At 39.6% G+C, this 18,694-nt stretch overlaps 1 protein-coding gene across 1 annotated transcript in view; it reads right to left on the bottom strand.

Moving 5' to 3' along the window:
• acss3 (acyl-CoA synthetase short chain family member 3) overlaps window positions 1–18,694 on the bottom strand; it is a 51,081-nt gene that overhangs the window by 10,920 nt on the left and 21,467 nt on the right. The window contains exon 9 of the mRNA XM_005740853.1: window positions 17,697–17,800. Within this exon, the coding sequence (XP_005740910.1) occupies window positions 17,697–17,800 (104 nt within the window). The remainder of the gene's footprint in view (window positions 1–17,696; window positions 17,801–18,694) is intronic.

Consider the following 18,694-nt stretch of genomic DNA (forward strand, 5'->3'; position numbering starts at 1 on the left):
CACACACACACACACACACACACACACACACACACACACACACACACACACACACACACACACACACCTTCAAAAGGGTCAGCATTTCATCCCGTAAGGTAACATGTCCAAAATGTTTGGCTCAAGACATCTTTATTGAGCTCAAACTGACAAAATACTTGCACTGCTATTATTCTAGTCACATTGTGCGGGGGAGTTTAAATATGCTGCATTCGAAAGGTAGACAGCATGGGCTGAGGCTGAGTAAATGCTAGAAGAAGTTAAAACATCTGGGGGCTGGAGCTGAGCACACGCACACATACACATACATACTGATACTGCTGGGCTGTCTATGTGCTTGTCTGACACAGCTTGGCATCAGTCTATCTCAGCTCCCACCTCAGTCTTTTCCTTTTCACTATCCCTCTGTACACAAACAAATCAATCTTCTTTCGACCTGTTGGAGATGAGCTCCGCCAGTGAGAGAGCCATTTTCAGTGTGATGAATGGGCTGAGGGAGGGGGAGGGATGCTGGAGGACACGTTGGTAGAGCGGAATGGGAGATTTGGTGGCGCCATTTCAGCTGAGAAGGTGCAATCGAAGTGCCGAGCTCATTACCAGCAGCTTGGAGAGAAACTGCTGTTCAGGAAAAACAAAGATGATCCTGCACTCCGTTTCGTCTCTGTAACTACTCGAGCAGCATATTCGTTTGCAAAAACAAAGGATATAACACCCTTCTCCGTGCTTCTACTCTGTCTTTAGGGCTTACATGGAAAACAGGCAACAAGGACTTGAGTGAAACAAAAGGATGGGTGGCAGTGTCTAGTCTGATGTTACAATATGAAACCTGAAAACCCGGGGGAGACCAAAACACTCGTAACTCAAGTGCAATCTTGTAGCATTAATGAAAATAGATGAAATGCTGATTTAATAAATCTAAAATAAACTACATGGGAGGTGAGTATACCTCAGAGGGGGCAACTGTTGGCAGGAAAACCGCTCTAAAAAGTCTCCCTATACACCATCTGCTCAGCAGCAAATGACAGCACAGGCAAAGGTGAGTAAATATAGTGGGGCATGTGAACACACTTCTACAGGGGAAAAAAATGCAAAACAAAAAAAAAAAAACACACTCATTTAAAATTTAAAATTTGGCCACTCTCTTTGTAATTGTTCTCACTATTTTTAGATCACTTCCATAGAAAGCATAAAAAATGAAAACAGTTTCTAGATCACAAAAACTGAAAGTGTAGAAGTGTCTTAAGCCTGCATATTTTTAATGACCAGCAGGGGGCGCCAGCACATGGCTACAATGACTACTATTGGAAAATGGCGATCAGCTTCCTCACTCTCTGGACTCAGTTAACACCTTCCTGAGTGTTTTATGGGCTTGTCATTTCAGGTTATATTGAAAAAACTTTAAGCTACCTTTAATTACTCTTTATTGTAATTATGTTCATTATTAGTGTCAGAAAGTTACATTATCTCAGGGTATTCTCGTTGACTGGTAGCTTGTCAATGACAAGTCGACAACCAGGAAGGAGCAGCAGCAGATGGCTACTCCTCCCTCGGCCTGGTTCCACCACAGGTTTCTTCCTGTTAAAAGGGAGTTTTTCCATCCCACTGTCGCAAAGAGCTTGCTCAAAAGGAGTATTTTGATCGTTGGGTTATTGTAGGGTCTATACCTTAAATTATAAGGCATCTTGAGGCAACTGTTGTTGTGATTTAGCACTATGTAAATAAAACTGAATTGAAATTGTTCTGCTCTAGAGTCCATCCAGAAGAGGACAGACTCACTGAAGAGGCAGCTGAATATTATTACTCTGTTATTTATTCATTACAAACTACTTTTCAAAAATATACATATTTACAGAGAAAAACCTTATGAATGCCATCAAATCTTTTGAAACTCATGTGCCAACACCACCCGGCATAAATAGAACCTCAATCTCAAGAAAACACAGCACACCGAAGGAGATCCACCATGCATTAGAAATACACAAGTTTGCTTCTTATTTATTTATTTATTTATTTATTGGAAGATTTACAGAACTTTGCTTGGGTCTCCATCAATTTGAGGTGCAGAGTTAATAAGAAAGCGAATAGTAATCTTCAAATAAACTGTGACAACCATTATTAGTCATTATTATTCTCTTTCAATGCCCTAAAAGTTCCCAAAAGGATTATATAAATCAGGTAAAAAGCTTACATATTTGCTGATATACTGTGATGGTAAAATCAAGTTTGAGGGAAGCCAATTAACTGCACTTGTGACTTCAGATGCACCTGATGCCAATTAACCTTCTTCATTATTAATGCTAAACTTAGATACTGGCGCAAGTAAACAATAAAACAGTGAAAAGTAATTAAGTAACAGTAGGTTCCTTCATTTGTCAGACAGCTGTAACACGTAAATAAGCACTGCATGAGTCATGTGCAGTAAACAGCAATCCTGGGAGACAAAGCTCAGAGAGTGCTTTCTGTACAACAACACATATGCACAGTCGTATTTGAAGTTGTCCTGTTCCTGTGTTGTTGCTGGGGTAACTTAGTTGAGAGCTTAAAAAAAGGAGACCCAAGGTCAATGTAAAAGAGGCTGATGTGTAGGAGCATGAGAACAGAGAGAAAGAAAATAGATTGCAAGCTCCTTCGCCAGACAATGAAATACGCCCTTTTTTCCCCACATCGTTTTTCTTCATAATAAATGTTTCAGCTCTTCCTACACAAAGTCAAGAATCTATCTACCTTGTAAAAAAAACGGTTGTGAAAGAGAAACACCATGAAATTTTTAAATTTCACGAATAATGCTTTTGAGGGAGACTGCAGAGATGCACGCGCTGATACGAAATGGGTGCAGTTGTAAAAGACGTGGCAGCATTTGCTCTCAGAACGAGTGCAAAACAAGTCTTGCTACAAAGCGGTGGGATTAGTTCTGCTGTGCTGGACAGTGCAGACTTTACTGGTCAGACACACCATCACTGGCAACTGAAGAGTAAAGTACAGGCAGTTAGCATAGGCTTTGTTAGATAAGCCTTTTGGGTTGAGCTGAAAGTTGAAATTATAGGTGAATGAAGAAAAGTTAAGAAAGGAAGCAAAATGCATGAGGAAGAGCATGCTGCAGGAGCTGCAAAAGCTTGCTGAGCTGCATACCAAAGACATGCATTAAAACCAGGATGAGAAATTGCAAACAGCATGCACACATCTCATTTACAGCTCTTCAAGGGGCAATTTCATCTCATCAGCTAAAAACACTGCCTCCCTTATCACTTCTCAGACAGCGCGGCTCGTTCGCTCAGAGCTAAGTTTATGCATACAAATGCACTACTTAACTTGCTAATGAAAGACCCCCATCTTGTGCCTTAAAAACCTCAGCAGACAACAATGCTTTGGAATGAATGCCAAGCGAATTCCCGGGTTGGAGAGCTGATGACAGCGGCTTCCGGTAAACAACGAGGTAACACAAACGTGGCACCTCAGCTCTCTGAGATGTAATTACAGGAGCCACGACATCTGCGCTACTGTCTCTGCTGCACTGTAATGAGACCAAGTGAGCGACAGTGGGAAGGGGGGGGGGAGGGGGGGCTTGCTTGTTGTTGAATGACATGAGGTACAAAGCTAAGGCTTTCCATGCTTTTCCCAAAGGAGGGCAAGAACAGGATGACATGATTCAGGAACAATTTACTGAAAAGAAATGTATTCTTATTTAGGATACAAGAAGACACTGAGGGACTGGCCTATCTGCAAGAGGTATGGGGAGGAATATCAACCGTGTGAGGCAAAGGGATGGCTCTGTTTTGCAATTCCAGTTTTCACCAGGCTGGCCAAAATGAAGCGTCACAGATGTAGCGCTCCATGGATTTTACAAGTAAAGCTAATTTTCTCAAATGTGGCATAGCAAAAGCTTTAAATAATGACCAAAATATATGTTGTGCTTTAAAGAGCAATTGGGAACTATGTAGAAAAATGGCTGTAATTCTTAAACAGTTTTAATATTTTTGTTAAATCCAGTGAATTAAGGCTGAAAGTCTGCACACATCATGAGTCTGATTTAACATTCTTGATGATGTGCAGAGGCAATGTTGAAAAACACTTCTGCAGTGCTGAAGTCAGTTTTCAGATCCCTGCCACCAATTAGCCAATCCAAAGCTGAAGTGTGGAACACTCGAGGGAAATGTGTTGAAGGAAGAACTTTGGATTGATCCATTAATAAATCCCCAAAGCTTTGAAACTGTGCGTCATGCACGGCCAAAGTGTAGTGGAGGGGGGAAAAAACTGTTTAAACTTCATTTTGGACCAAATTTCCAAATGTTCAGATTTTACTGATGGTTGTATACATGCATTTTTGCTGTTAATAACCACTGATATTAAAGGTATTACTCTCTTCCTATCATTTAAGACAGAAGATTCAAAGTAACCACCTAAATAATTGTGGTTAATTGGTTCTTGCCATGTCTTAATTTCTCATTTCCCCGCCATATTAACTTGGGCCCATGAGTTAATAATCTCATCATCTGCTCTATTCCAGGATAAACCCCTTCAGATGCACCATCTCATTTACATGTGGTGCTCAAAACTGACTAATCTGTGGCTATGCAATAACATCTCCCACCAGGGTCGTGAGAAGAACTTGCAAGAAATTAATAAGAGCACAGATATTGGTTTAGCCTGGCTATTAAAACATATTAAAGACAAGCTTTTGCATAATTTATGGAAACTTATGAATCTATGCGAACACCCCATATGTGATTGTTAAACATCCAACTCAAAAACTTTGGACATAGCTACAGTCAAATGTCCTGCAATTTAAGAAAACACCAGCAAATAGACCATGCAAAACAAACAAACACACAAACAAAAACAAAAAAAATGGGAAAAAAAAAGTTGAGAAAAAAAAAGATGTAAATAGAAAAAAAATGTTGCAAAAAAATGAAAAAATTATAACTGAAGGAATTTTGGGGGAAACAATAATGTGACAGAATAGCTGTGAAAGTGAAGCTAACCGTAAATAGCTATTAGTAAATGTGTCTACAGTATTACATGAATTATGTGATTAAAGCACGCACATTGGCGTGCATCTTTTCTCCCTCACAACGCTGATGAACTCTCTGCTTCTTTTGTGCAATCTGCTTTGATTTCTGTCACTTCTGCAACTGTCCATCCAGAAACATATATTTCTTTTTTGCTGTTTTTGTTGTTTTTGTGTTGTTTTTTTCATGTTTTGCAGTGCAGTTCATGTTCTGCCTATCCTCTCTGATTTGGAGATTTAGTTACAAACAAACTTGGAAAAATGTCTATTTCTGGACCATCTTAAAGCAGGAATGCCTACTGTCTTGGAAGCCAGGTATCACCAACTCACTCAATGAATGTCAAATCTTCTACAAAGCAGTGAAGAAAACTTGTTAAAATAATTGTAGTAAAACATTCAACACCCCAAGCTATCATTCTATTATATTCTCATACCACATCAAACCTATTACAGGCTAATGCATGGGTGTCAAACAGAGCCCACTGGTCATAACTGGCCAGTCAGGTGCAATGGCTTTCTACAAAAGTGTGAACATTTCAAAGGAGGATGAGGGGTCTTTTTTTTCCTCTTACTGTCTTCTTACTGAAAAACACATTACCGACAGCCTGCCTTACTACTAGGCAGCAGCAACATGGTTAACGGAACCGGCATGGTTCAATTCAATTAAATTTCATGGTTGTGTGTTGGTCCTTTGCAGAGCCTGCGCACAGCTTTGCAGACTATCATCTAGGCATTTACCGTCACTAGCATGTAACAACCAACCAGTCTGTGGACCACTCTTGCTTTTGCTGTTGCTGCTTCCACTGCAGAGAAGACCAGAGTTATAACATAAAAAAAGAGCAGAAGTGAAACTGAATGTTTAAAACAATGAAAACTGTCCACTGGGGCCACCGTCCATGTGTGTCAGGCTGCTTTTTTCATCCCTGATGCTTTTTTTTTTTTTTTTTAAATAAATGTCATCTCAGGCTGTTCTGCAAGTGGATCACTCACTAAATGTGAACTATGAACTACTGATATGTTCTTAACAGTACAAGGTTATTATTCAGAGGTTTTACTGGTCCAGCCTACGTGATATTTAACTGAGTTGTATACAGACCATAAACATAAATGAGTAATATGTGCCACAAAAAGGTTACAAACCACTCTAATAATAAAATATCCATGAAAACTCTCAGATATCCTGATTTAAATTAACACAGCAGAGTAAAATATCCCTGTTGAACCGTTAGGTAAAGATTCTTTATTAACCTTTGATCCAGCCGAGCACTCTTTCTCTTTTCCAACAGCAAGTGCTGGCATGCTAAAAGCTTATTTTATTATGCGTTTTCAATAAGGTTGCTTAAAACTGCCCTTCGCTATCTTACTGAGAAGAGGAGGATGTTTAGAGTCCACTGCTGTGCCAGCAAAGCATTCGGCAAAAGCCGTGGGGAGACATTTCTCAATTCTACAAATTTATTTGACATGACAGATACTTTGAGGAGGTCCAGTTCACTTTTGAGATAATTTCATTCTGTTTGCGAAAGCATCTGCCGTCTGTCAGACTGAGTCGAAGGAACAAAGACAAACAGAGAGAGAAAGCCAGACAGAGTCAGGACGATCTAAAAACACCACTACTGTGGGTCCATCCGTCACCACTCACTGGTGAAGCAGCCAAAACCTGCCAACTGGAAACACATATTTGTTGCCAGGCAACACCAGTGACATCAGCAACCTCCATCATCAACTCCCTCCACCCTCACCAATGGCACTTGGGTCTTAAAATAGCACTTAGATTATTATCAGGCTTCAAAATGGCAGACATTTGCTCATATGAACATAAGGAGAAGTGAGCTGGGGTTGCCAGCCGCGTCAGATGGCCTAAACTATGATATACATTAGGTGGGTGGGGGTGAGTAAGGGGTGTTCATTCATTTTCCAATATCTGTATATATGTGAAAGCAGCACAAAAACAACCAAAATAAAGGTTAGGTGTTAAAAAAAAAAAAAAAAGAGCAGCGTGGTGCCATGTCTGGTTGAAACAGGATGAGTCAGCGCATGACAGAGGGAGGCTGAAAAATAATTGAGTCCACTGCAAATGATTCAGAAAACTAATCTCATCTGCACTGTAAGTACTCCAGAGAGAAAAGTAATCACAGGGTCAAATTAGTCAAACTCGAGCTTGTTAGAACAATTAGATATTCGCTGCAAAGAACATTTAAATTTAGTGTTGCATGCAAGTCCGGAGAAAATGTCTGAGATCAAGTCCTGCTTGTAATAGGTTTTAAATCCAGAGGCCGCAGACGTGTCTTAAACATGCTACATCCAGCATTTTTAAAGCATCTTGTAAAGTGGTCTTGAGCAACAATTCTCCACGCTTACTGACGGGCTTTCAAAGCTTTTCACTGGCTGCTTTTTTACTCGTTTTCAGTCCAGTCCTTGTACCTGACCATTTCACAGGAAGATTTTTTTGTTAAGCCACTTAACACTGACCCATATAACATTTAAACATCAAAAAGGTCTGCCCAAGGCAAGTGTCTTGCCCAAGGACACATCGACCGAGACTGTCGGAGTCGGGGCTCGAACCGGCAACCTTCCGATTACAAGACGAACGCCCAACTCTTGAGCCACGATCGCACCCAACTAAAGGTATAAACCACTGTTGTGTCTACAAATAACAAACAACTTAGCAAAGAACTCATTTTAAATTGTATCTTTAGACCTTTATTGCTAGCAGCCTATCACAAAAATTGACGTTTTCAATTCTTTAGTTGAAACTATGAAAAAAATGTCAAAGGTAACACAGTCTGACAAGTATAAAATAGTTTTGTGCCAATAAGGTAATTCCCACAGACATATTGGTTGAAAGACTTGGCATTTCTCAACATGGTGTGTAGTGGGTCCATAAAAAACTGAGATTAGATCAGTAGATTAGGTAAGTGGAGGACAAAGAAGTTGCAGTTTTTCAAGACACTGAGAAATTTAGTTCAGCTTTTGGCACAGCCCTCCACAACAGTCACAGTTTCTAATGTGGCCACCTTGGAAAAAGTATGAACCACTTTATTACCCTGAAAAGTATTACTCTCTCCACACAGAAAGGCCCCAGGTGGCTTTGAACCCAGAACCTTCTTGCTGTGATGTAACAGCACAAACCATGAGATCAGCGTATGTACAAATGATCCTTAGAAAAAGGTCCAAATCTAAGGTTCATTGGATAAAGGTTTAAAGGAGTTTGTGCCGATGACCAAGTTGTCCCCTTACTCCAGAGACTGTCATTTTATGAGTGGAACTCACCTAAACCCCAACTCGTCGCGGCAGATGACCGCCCCGCCCTGAGGCTGGTTGTGAGGGAGGCTTCTTCCTGTTAAAAGGGAGTTTTTCCTTTCCACTGTTGCCAAAGCACTTGCTCATATGATTACTGGGGTTTTCTCTGTTTTCTTTATATTATTGTAGGCTCTATACCTTTCAATAAAAGGCGTCTTGAGGCAACTGTTGTTGTGATTTGCTGCTATATAAATAAAACTGAAAATGAATTGAAACTTTATGATAGTTAATCAACGTTTCTACTCTTAGCTTTGTGTGATGTCAGCAAGGAATGTCCTTAACCCTTTATTGGCCAAGCATCATTTAGGCCGCCTGGACATATTTAGTAATTTTGGCTGTAAAAGGGCCAAAAATCATATTATAAGTGAATTCTTTTGCCCCTTTTTTCAGAATAACCTCAGCTTTCAATATCTGGGAGTCATTTTACATTATTGTATTTTTGTGACAATGGAACAACAGTTAAAAGTGGAAAAAAATAAAAATCAGACTCTGTTTTTTCAGATTTATAACTAAGTGGAAACTGATATTCAACAGGAACAAAATGTAAAACAACATCAACTTTAAATATGAACTATACTAAATATGTACAATAAAGTTTTGGGGCCTTCTCCACGCCCGTCAGTTTGCTCTGTGAGTTATCAATTCTTACATGTGATTGGACCCGTCGCCGTTCGTGCTTCCTAATGATGCACCGTAAAGTTTTGTAAAGCTCGTTTTCTCGTCTTTTAGTCACCATTTGAAATGTCTCTCTTGCCCAAATGGTCGAGGAGTTACGATAGTGCGAAGCGCACCTAAGTGGAATTGGCTTTTCTTTTTCCAGAGCAGTAGCTTGCAAACCCACTACCTTTGTGCTACCGTAATGCACCAAATATCCCTGTAAAGCGCAGCTTCTCTTCTTTCAGTAACTGGGTGAATTTTTTCCTCTTGCTCAAATGGTCGATGAGTTACAGTAGTTCGAAGCGCACATGGTCAAACGTAGGCGGGGTCGTTTAAACAATCAGAAGAAGAAGGGGGGGTGAAAAAACGCAAAACTAAAACTGCAGGGCTAAGGCCCAAGGCCCAGTACAAGATTTTTTTTTAAAAAAATTGAGCCATGACTGACATTAAAAAAAAAAAAAAAAAAAAAAAAAAAAAAGATTATTTTTAGATGTGAATCACACAAAGCCGCTGCAGTAGAGCCCATGCAGCTCATTGGGCTCTGCAAAGAGCTAATTTCAGCCAGAGCACAATTAAGTCGCTTCCATGGTCGAGGATTAGATGAATGGAGAATATTCTGAATGGTTCACAGTTCACTAATGGATTAGAATAATTAAAATGTGGAGCTGGAAATGATAAGCTTCAGGTTATTATGCAGAGAATCTTTGACCTGTAATCTCTCTGTGGTATGTCATGTTACCCCCATCACTATGACACATCAATTTTTCCTCCAGGTCCCTCTGTAGAGCTTGCGAGATCTCTGCTTTCAAAACAGACTGATGCTAGCTCTTTTGTGTGACTGATTACCAATCAGCAGTGGCACATCTTTGGCTGAAAGGCAGGGAGAATCCTCCAGAGACAGATGTGAGAACGAACCGAACCCTGAGCCGTTTTTAATCTTTTCAGTGGTGTGCGGCTGCCACTGCTGATGAACCGCTGAACTGTCAAAGATACTGTCAAAGAAGAAATGAATTGGATGATGCATCTTTTAACAGGAGCTGGAAAACACACATTCTGTTTGATAAATAAAGAATGCTACAGTGATCATACAGCAGCTTTACACTGAGGAGCTTCAGAACAAGACAGCCCCCATCCTGGGAAGGGTTTCAAATGTATGTTATCAGCAAAAAGATACCGTGACAAATATTTAATTTCATTTAACATTGATTAAGGCTTCTCAGTTAAAACAGACTAGAATCAAGTGCTCGTTTCTTAGCTTGCAATGACAAAAATATTGAATTTAATTTACTTTAAATCCAGGTTATGTTGCTCATAAGCCTAAATTCATCCATATTATTCTACTAAACTTTGTCTGCTATTCTCTTCTGCTACTCGTCTCATCATTGCTCGGGGTACCAGTTTTCTCCTCATCGATTACAGCTTTCAACTGCTGAATATTACACTCCAGGATTAGAGGCTTGCAGCTGGGAAGATTTATGAGCAACAAGCACTGACGATTGATTTTGTACAATTCTATCTGTTTTTCTGGTAACTACAAAAAGAGCACCATGCAAGTAGAGGGACAGATGCATCAATATTTATAGATGAAAGCCAACCCCCACCCACCTACCCACCAAAAGCAAAAACTGTCACCCATTTATTTTGAAGTTGAAAGCCAAAAAAGCAAACAGATTTTGCTCTTTAGGTTTTTGACTGTAATGAGTTTCTCAAGGAGTCTGTGTCTTCTTTCAGTGATTTATATTTTGGAGTAAATGAGCCTTGAAAACTAAACTGCTTTCCAATGACCAAGTTTCTTCTCTTCTGCTGAAGAAGAAGAAGAAGGAGAGTTGTCAAGGTGCTGGCATTGCTAAAAGTTTGTTGATCGATGACCTGTGTTCACAGAGACAGTGCATTATGACACTCCCAGATATAGGGCTGTTCGATATAACGATATATATCGATGACGATATAAAAACGTCTATCGTTTCATTTTACGCTATCCTTTGTTTCGTGGTGTCGCGAAATAAACTGTTTACGGCAATATTTTTTCATTATTTCGATGGTCACTGTAGTGGCTATATTAATTTCTTAAAGTTCTCTCTTTCTCTTACATTTAATATAACCACACTACAGACAGACAAGGGCTTGTTTTTATGCGTTGTTGTTAGCAACAACGATGGTAAAACCATCGCGTGTCCGCTTGTTCCACATAAACCTTTCACAATAAAGCTCAAGATCCTGTTGAGACTTTTCTAAATAAACTGAATCACGTGAAAGATGCAGTGTTTATGGATGAGAAGCAAAAAAGAGCCGTCAGGTGCTAAAAACTAAACCTTAGACTCAAACGTTAGAACAGGCTTTTCCCCCGCAGCACGCCGTGGAATAAATACAAAGAAAACGGCGGCCGTTACAACTTATGTCTAAAAATGTATAGTTTCATGCATCAGTTAAAACACTGGACTCCAGGTATGCGACGCGCAGCTGGAAACACTTCACGCAAGTCGAGCTGCCCGAGATTCACAGAATTTACAGAAAATGTTACATTTTTGGGATTTATATCGTTATCGGACGATAGAATTCTTATATCGGGATATGAGATTTTGGTCATATCGCACAGCCCTACCCAGATAGTTCACTCACAAACTCATGCTGGAGGACACCATACAAACTTTTTTTTTTTTTTAAACATCATTTGCTTCTTACTTACACTTGAGAGTTCTGTGCCAACAGAAGTAAACAGTAAGACAGATAAAATAAACCTGTTCACAAATCCATATCCATTATTACAGAATCAAACAGCTACAATGTAATCAAGGCTCATTTGAGCAAGAAAATTAAAAGGGGCCAAGTATGCTTTTTCTAATTTTCTGTCATATGACCACTGTCATGTGAAACCCTTACCAGTTTCTCATAAATTATGAGAGCAAGTAGAAACCAGGAGCTGCTGATCAAAAACGCAAGATTGACTGATCATCAGCAAATGTGACCAACTCCATAAGCAGACCTGTTGGAAGTTTGTTCGATTGGAGCATTCAGGTCTGTGTTAACACAATTCAAAATTAGAAAAAGACTTAAAAAATGTCTTTGTGTGTGATTTTTGGAACAAGGTCCTTTGGGCAGACAAGGCAAAAGTCGAGATGTCTGGCCTTAGTGCACAGCACCACAGTCGCAGGAAACCAAACACAGCATATCAGCATAGGCACATCATAGCAACACTCAAGTGCTATGCTGGAGGCGTGATGATTTGGGATTGTTTTACAGCCACAGCACTTGGGCACCTTGAGTCATTGAGTCAACTATGAACTCCTCTGCATAAGACTGAATCTAATGTGAGGCCATCTGTCCCACAGCTAAAGCTTGGTAGAAACTGGGTCATGCAGCAAGACAATGTTCCCAAACAGATTAGCAAATCTGTAACAGAATGTCTGAAAAAGAAAAAAAAGGTGTTGCAATAGCCCAGTCAAAGTCCAGACCTGAACCTGACTGAAATGCTGTGGCAGGACCTTAAGAGAGATGTGCATAAATGATTACACGCCAAACTCAATGAACTAAACCAACATTAGGCCAAAGAACGATGCGGATAAAGTCATACAGAAAATTACTGTTCAGTCCTGTGAGAAATGTTTTACATGACTGTACACACTTTTGGATTATTTCAAGTTGAACAAAAAGTTCAGGCTTCAGATTGGACTCTGACAGTTTTCTCTTATCTTCCCAGTGCCATCTCTTTGGTCATCTCAGACACACATCTCTGGATGCAAGCACATTAGTTCAAACCCACTTCTGTTCAAACCTTTTGTTTGCATGAGCCAGACTATCATAAGAAAGGAAGAGGTGCCAGTACAGCTCATTTCTGGTTGGAGACCAACTCGGGGGCACAAACATACATGTACAGTGGAACCTCGACTTACGAATACCCCGTTTCACGAAAAATTCAAGTTACAAAAGGCACTGAACGTCAATATTTCTGCCCGTGTTACGGCAAAATGCCCGAGTAACGAAATCCGCTGGCTCTGATTGGCTGAGCCTACAATGCCCACAATGCCTTCTGAATCATGTGACAACCCCTTGGCTTCCGTACTTGCCCTTCGCTCTTCCACTTGAACGACGTATTGTTGTTCTAGTTAGCAATTAGCCTATAGCCTATCGTTCAGCATCGCCTCGCTCAAAACGCGCAATGGGTGCTTCGACTTACGAAAAACCTTTGGGAACAAATTAATTTCGTAAGTCAGGGTTCCACTGTACATTATATTATATTAAATTATATTATATGTATATAGATTACATTATATATGTTGTATCAGGCTATGCAATACCCAAGTGTGTTAATATAATTGTTGGTTTTAATTTCTTCAGAGCAACTGCTGCTCAAATAAAAACTAAAAAAGGTGTTCAGCTCAGACAGATAAAAATAAATAAATAAAATAAATCAACTGCAGCCTCAAGACAAAATGACAAACTATGATGATTTAATGCATATGTATGTGATGGCAGTGTCTCTTTAACCCACACGCTTCTAGTCAAACAGTCCCTGGCACACAAAGAGAAAGAGGGTGAGACAGGGAGTGACCCACTCTACCGTGAAAAAGTGAAGAACACATTTGGATTGCAGTGCTGGCCACCAGCTGCCAGTTATTGAGTTTAGCAGGGGGTGAAGAATCCAATGGGATTTACACATCTAGACAGAAATCAAGAGGGCGCCAGAGGTTTTTCTCCAAACCCAATAAATCACCTGGCTCGGATAGCCACGGAGCGTGACAGGATTTTGTTTTGGTGCGTGCATGTGTGTGTGAGGGAGAGAAAAGGAAGTGGGATTTAAACTTGACTGATACAAACACCCTTTATGTTCAAGTGGAATGCAATGCTGTCTCTCAAGCACTAAGGCTACAGAGAGGAAGATGGAAATCAACAGCTCTGCACAACACATATTTGATAGTGAGTGTTTGTTTTGGTTCAACACTCTGCACTGCCAGTCAGAGATGGACCTATAGGTGGAAAGCAATAGGTTTTAATATACAAATAAAAGGGAAAGCAGCTACATAAGATGACAGCAGAATGCTCGTGAGCATCATGCTTGTGTTTGGCAGTGGATTACTGCTACTTCTTCGTTACCCTTCAACTCCCACACTGGCGATATGAACAATAAATGCTGATGCAAAGCTTTATGCTACAAAAATGTGAGTCTATGAGTGTTTAAACTAAGAACAGAAATACCATAGAGAAGGGATCCAGTACCGATGCAGCCCTTGTGCTAATCAATAACCGACAATATATGAAACTGTTGCCCAGTACTGGGATCGGAAGGTCACCACCCAAGAGAGTACCCATCATTAAACCCAGTCTAGACTGAATGCAGGCTGCCTCCCCAAATCAAGCACGCTATCTGTACTGAGACAAAAAATACAGGCATATTTGAATGCTCCTCTGCCTAACAAAAGCAATGGTGCTCCTAAAGGTTATCTTAAATTGAAGACAATCAATCACAGTGGTAAACAAAATTTACAGGGTGAGGTTTGGCAAGCAATGCACTGTTTGTATATAGAATGTTTTAAATAATGTAAATATATCTTTATGTAATGCACAAAGCTTCACTACATTATTAAACAGACATACTGTGGATTCCCAGCCAAGGCTTTCATTACTTAAATCCTAAAGTTGCTTTTGCCTTTAGGCAAGATGTTGTTCTACTCTTTATTCACCAGTTACCCATAGCCAGCACAGGCTGAATTACCTGGAAAGTTTGTTGTGAGGAGAGGTGTGTAAAGGCTCAAAATTCTTCTGGCAAGACACGACTGGTTTTTTGAAAGGAACAGCTATTCTGGGGGTGTTCAAAAGGTTTTGAAATGTGGGCATACCAAAATTCAACAATATGGACTCAAACTACAATTTGTGGAATCTATTCTGATCTTGGGCACAGTGGCAGCAGTTTAAGCAGACGTACTCAGACCTCCCAGTCAAAAGACACTGACTAACTGCACTTCTCATTCCATCACTATGGGTTAGCCCATGAACCCTTATGATCTTTTGGTCTCTTCATCATAATAGACCACTACTGAATCCATATCATTGTAATTATGGAAACAAAAAACAACAGCAAAAGGCCTGATATCTTAAACGTTTAATGTACCCCCCATTAGGAAACCCCAAGAACAAATGTGCCTTTTCCAAGTCCCAAAAACATGCTGAGTAGTTGGAGAAACTCCCATGACCTCAGTTTAATAGCTCACAATTCTATGACACAAAATGTAAAGCTCTTTACATTTCAATTCATGCTGGACAACACAATCAACCAAGCAGGCTAATCTGTTCTTAGATTGGAGTGCCCTGCATGTACCAACGCTGAAGGTCAATGGTTTCCCCACAGTTCAGCCACAGTATTGATTCCATATTTAACACAGGGATGTCATCTTCTCCAACATCGATCCCCCATCCGTGCTGACAAGATATTAAAAAACAAAGCGGCATGATAATAATTGTGTTCTGTCACTGTGGCTGACGATATTTATCATAGTTCATTAGTTCAAGAGAACTAAAGAAATGAAACTATGGGTGTGATGGAGGACATGACATTAGCATGCTGCGTGGATTCAAGCCTCCCACTCAAAAAGCTAATAAGGTCTTTCTCACTGAAGAATCAATGCAAAAGAAACAGTGCAGTGAGAGCTAGAACTCAAGAGTTCAATTACATATCTTACTCCCCTGAATAACAACAGTCATGGTGTGCCACAGGTTAACTGGAAGATGAAGAAAGGAAGCCTGTGCTCTCTTTCAAAAACCACAAACTCTACCCAGGAAGTTAAAGGACATATGAAGCTTTTAAAAAATGATGATCAGAATTCACCTTTCTGGGGAGACCATTAATCCAAAGTACAAAGCGGCAAAGTAACTGACTATGAAAATGGAAATTTTCAGATAGACCCAGGTGAAAAGCCCTTTGCACCAGGGCTGACTAACCACAAATTCCTACATTCATGTTTAAATGAAAAATCAATACGATCAGTTAAATCTTGTTTTATGTATATGTATTATTATAAAGTGTGCACCAACAAACAGAAAGACTCAGCATTAAGCTGTCTAACTCAAAGCATGCTTCAGCTAAAAAGCAATTTGAATTTACACCGCTGAACAGATGGACACCATCCCCCTGATTCTTTTCCTTCCTCTTTATATCTCTTCATTAAACGCATAGATCAGTCCTCACATCTCAGGATCCCAGATGGGTATAGTGACCACAACACATCCCAACAAGTTAAATGTGAGACAAACAGTATTTGTAGAACAAAGTAAGATGTATTAACAAGGCTTGGAGGTAGTCAAATATACTATATTTGAGTTTAGCTTTTCAAACTTTCTCCCTCAGCAAGTAAAATAAGAAAATAAGCTGACATTTGTTCTTATAGTCCCATTTTCTCTTATAAATTCACTGTTATTTCAGCTGCTGTTATGCCTGGTAACAGTGTAACAGTTTCAGCGAAAAAGTAGCTCAGAAAAGTAAGCCTATTTGAACAATTTTTAGCCAAGTTTGACATGCATATACTGTGTCACTTCACACAATATTTTCTCATGCGTGAATAACCAATCATATTCAACAAAATCTGTAACTTTAACTTGCGATTTGTGGCTTTCACAGGACATAGCACCGAATAGGCTAACCACTGTTTGACTAGAATAAATAGACTTCCCTTCAAATGCAATGGTGAAAAACGGACTTTAAGAAAAGTGCATGCCCTCCAGGGCCAGTCAAAATGTGGAACGTTGTCATATGTTATCTGATTCACTTTGAATATGTTAAAAATACAATAATAAATGCAACAATGACATTTTTGGCTGCTCTCTTAACCCTCCAAGCCATTTATCTGACTATCATGTCTATAAATCCCTTTGCTGTATATGATGCCATATCACTAGAGTGATGATGGGTTCCCAGAAAAGCTTGAATTTCAAGCTTAAAGTGCTACAGTTCCCCCATCAGAGAGGGTCTAATCCCCCAAACTGTGATACTAACCGTACAAAGGATTAATCACAGAGGAAAGTGTGATAAAAATGTGCTAAATTATGTCAGCAGGCATTTTGGGGAATAGTGATTTTCTGGAGTAGCCCTTCGCTCGAGGTCAAGTTAATGTCAAGGTGCTAATAAAATATAGGAAAGCTCACATTTATAGTCATCTCAAGCAGATAAGGTTAAAGAATGGCTGATTCTTAAAGATCAAGTTAAATTACATCATCTCATGGAGTTCATGCTAATAAAGAACTTCAAGTCTTTGAAATCCTTTCCATATCAAAAGGACTTTGTCCCTAAATTTTAAGAAAAAAGTGCTTCTTAGCTTCATATAATGGCATAATTAAAACTGCAGTTCACTCAGAGCATATGGTAAAAGATAAATGTTTTAACAATTTTGACTTCAACCACAAAAGAAGAAAAAAAAACAAAAAACAGGGGTATTAAGTCTATGAAGTTAACTTTTGTATGCCAGTCTGGCCGTCCTGTGATGATACAGGCCCAAGAAATACCGTAAAAGGGTTGCTGCACAGCTCAGTGAGGGATGTTTAAGAATGAGCCAGCTATTTCAGTTTTCCGGTTTCTGTTCAACATGAAACCTTGGCCTAAAGGGAATGCATGGAACAAGATTATTTAGCAAGAAGCTTCCCCAGTTCAGTTTATATCCAGTCTGTCACGAAGATAAAAATATCCTTCCCCAATTCAAATCTCTTGCTTTCTTTTGCTTCCGTCTTTAGAAAGTAAAATTCTTCCTACCAGTTTGCCACCAGTGATCCAGAACAGGAACTCCAAAGTTCCTTTTTGCCCATTGCAGGGTCTCCACATCACATCGCTCTCCTGCCACGAATAATGACCTCAACCTGCGGGGACACAGAACACATCTGTCAATCACCTTAAGGAAGCAAGGCATATTCACTCCCTCAGAGGAACAGTCGGAATAAATCAAAATCGATGTTCAATGCCCAAACCATAGACGTCTCAAGACTTTAAAGTTGGACTACTACATGTACAGCAGTGGTGAGTGTGTTAGACATTTACACAGACTCATCATGGGCCTGAACGCTATGGTAATTTGGGGCTTTTAACGATTTCTTCAGTGTTCTTTTTCCATGGTGGAATAATTGTACAGCAAATATCTTTAATTTTTTTTAAAAAGTCCAAGTCCTAACTTGACAAAGCTGAGGCCTATTAATTTCTCATTAGTGATCATGACTGCCTACTAGTTTCTCTTTTCCAGCCTACACACAAATTCTAGCTCCCAGTTATGGAGTACGCTTCACTGATTTGGTCATTTATGTGCATTTCAATGTGTTATTAAAATTGTATGTAATTTACTCCTTTATTGCCAACGATGCTGCAAGGGTAAAACACTGGGTTAAATCAACCGTGAGAACCCAAATTAGAAACTATTAGTGACTATCTCTCTCAGTACTCCAGAATTTGACTTCACTTTTCTTAAAGGCAAGATAGGCAACCTGCTTTTGGAATGAGTGGGCAAAAAAAATCCATTATAAACTTTCAGCCTAGTGTAAATCAAAGGTTCGGAGAAAGACTCTTGTACCTCATCTGAAGCAGTTTTACAGGCTTCAGCACAGCCAAGCTCTTTGGCAAATCATACATCTTTTCAGACTATTCAATTTCAATTCAATTCAATTTTATTTATATAGCGCCAAATCACAACATAAGTCGCCTCAAGGCGCTTCATAGATACAGAGAAAAAACCCAACAATCATATGACCCCTATGAGCAAGCAC

This window comes from Pundamilia nyererei, unplaced genomic scaffold (genome assembly GCF_000239375.1).
Source record: "Pundamilia nyererei isolate P.nyererei 1_Seehausen unplaced genomic scaffold, PunNye1.0 scaffold00104, whole genome shotgun sequence".
Lineage (NCBI taxonomy): Eukaryota > Metazoa > Chordata > Actinopteri > Cichliformes > Cichlidae > Pundamilia > Pundamilia nyererei.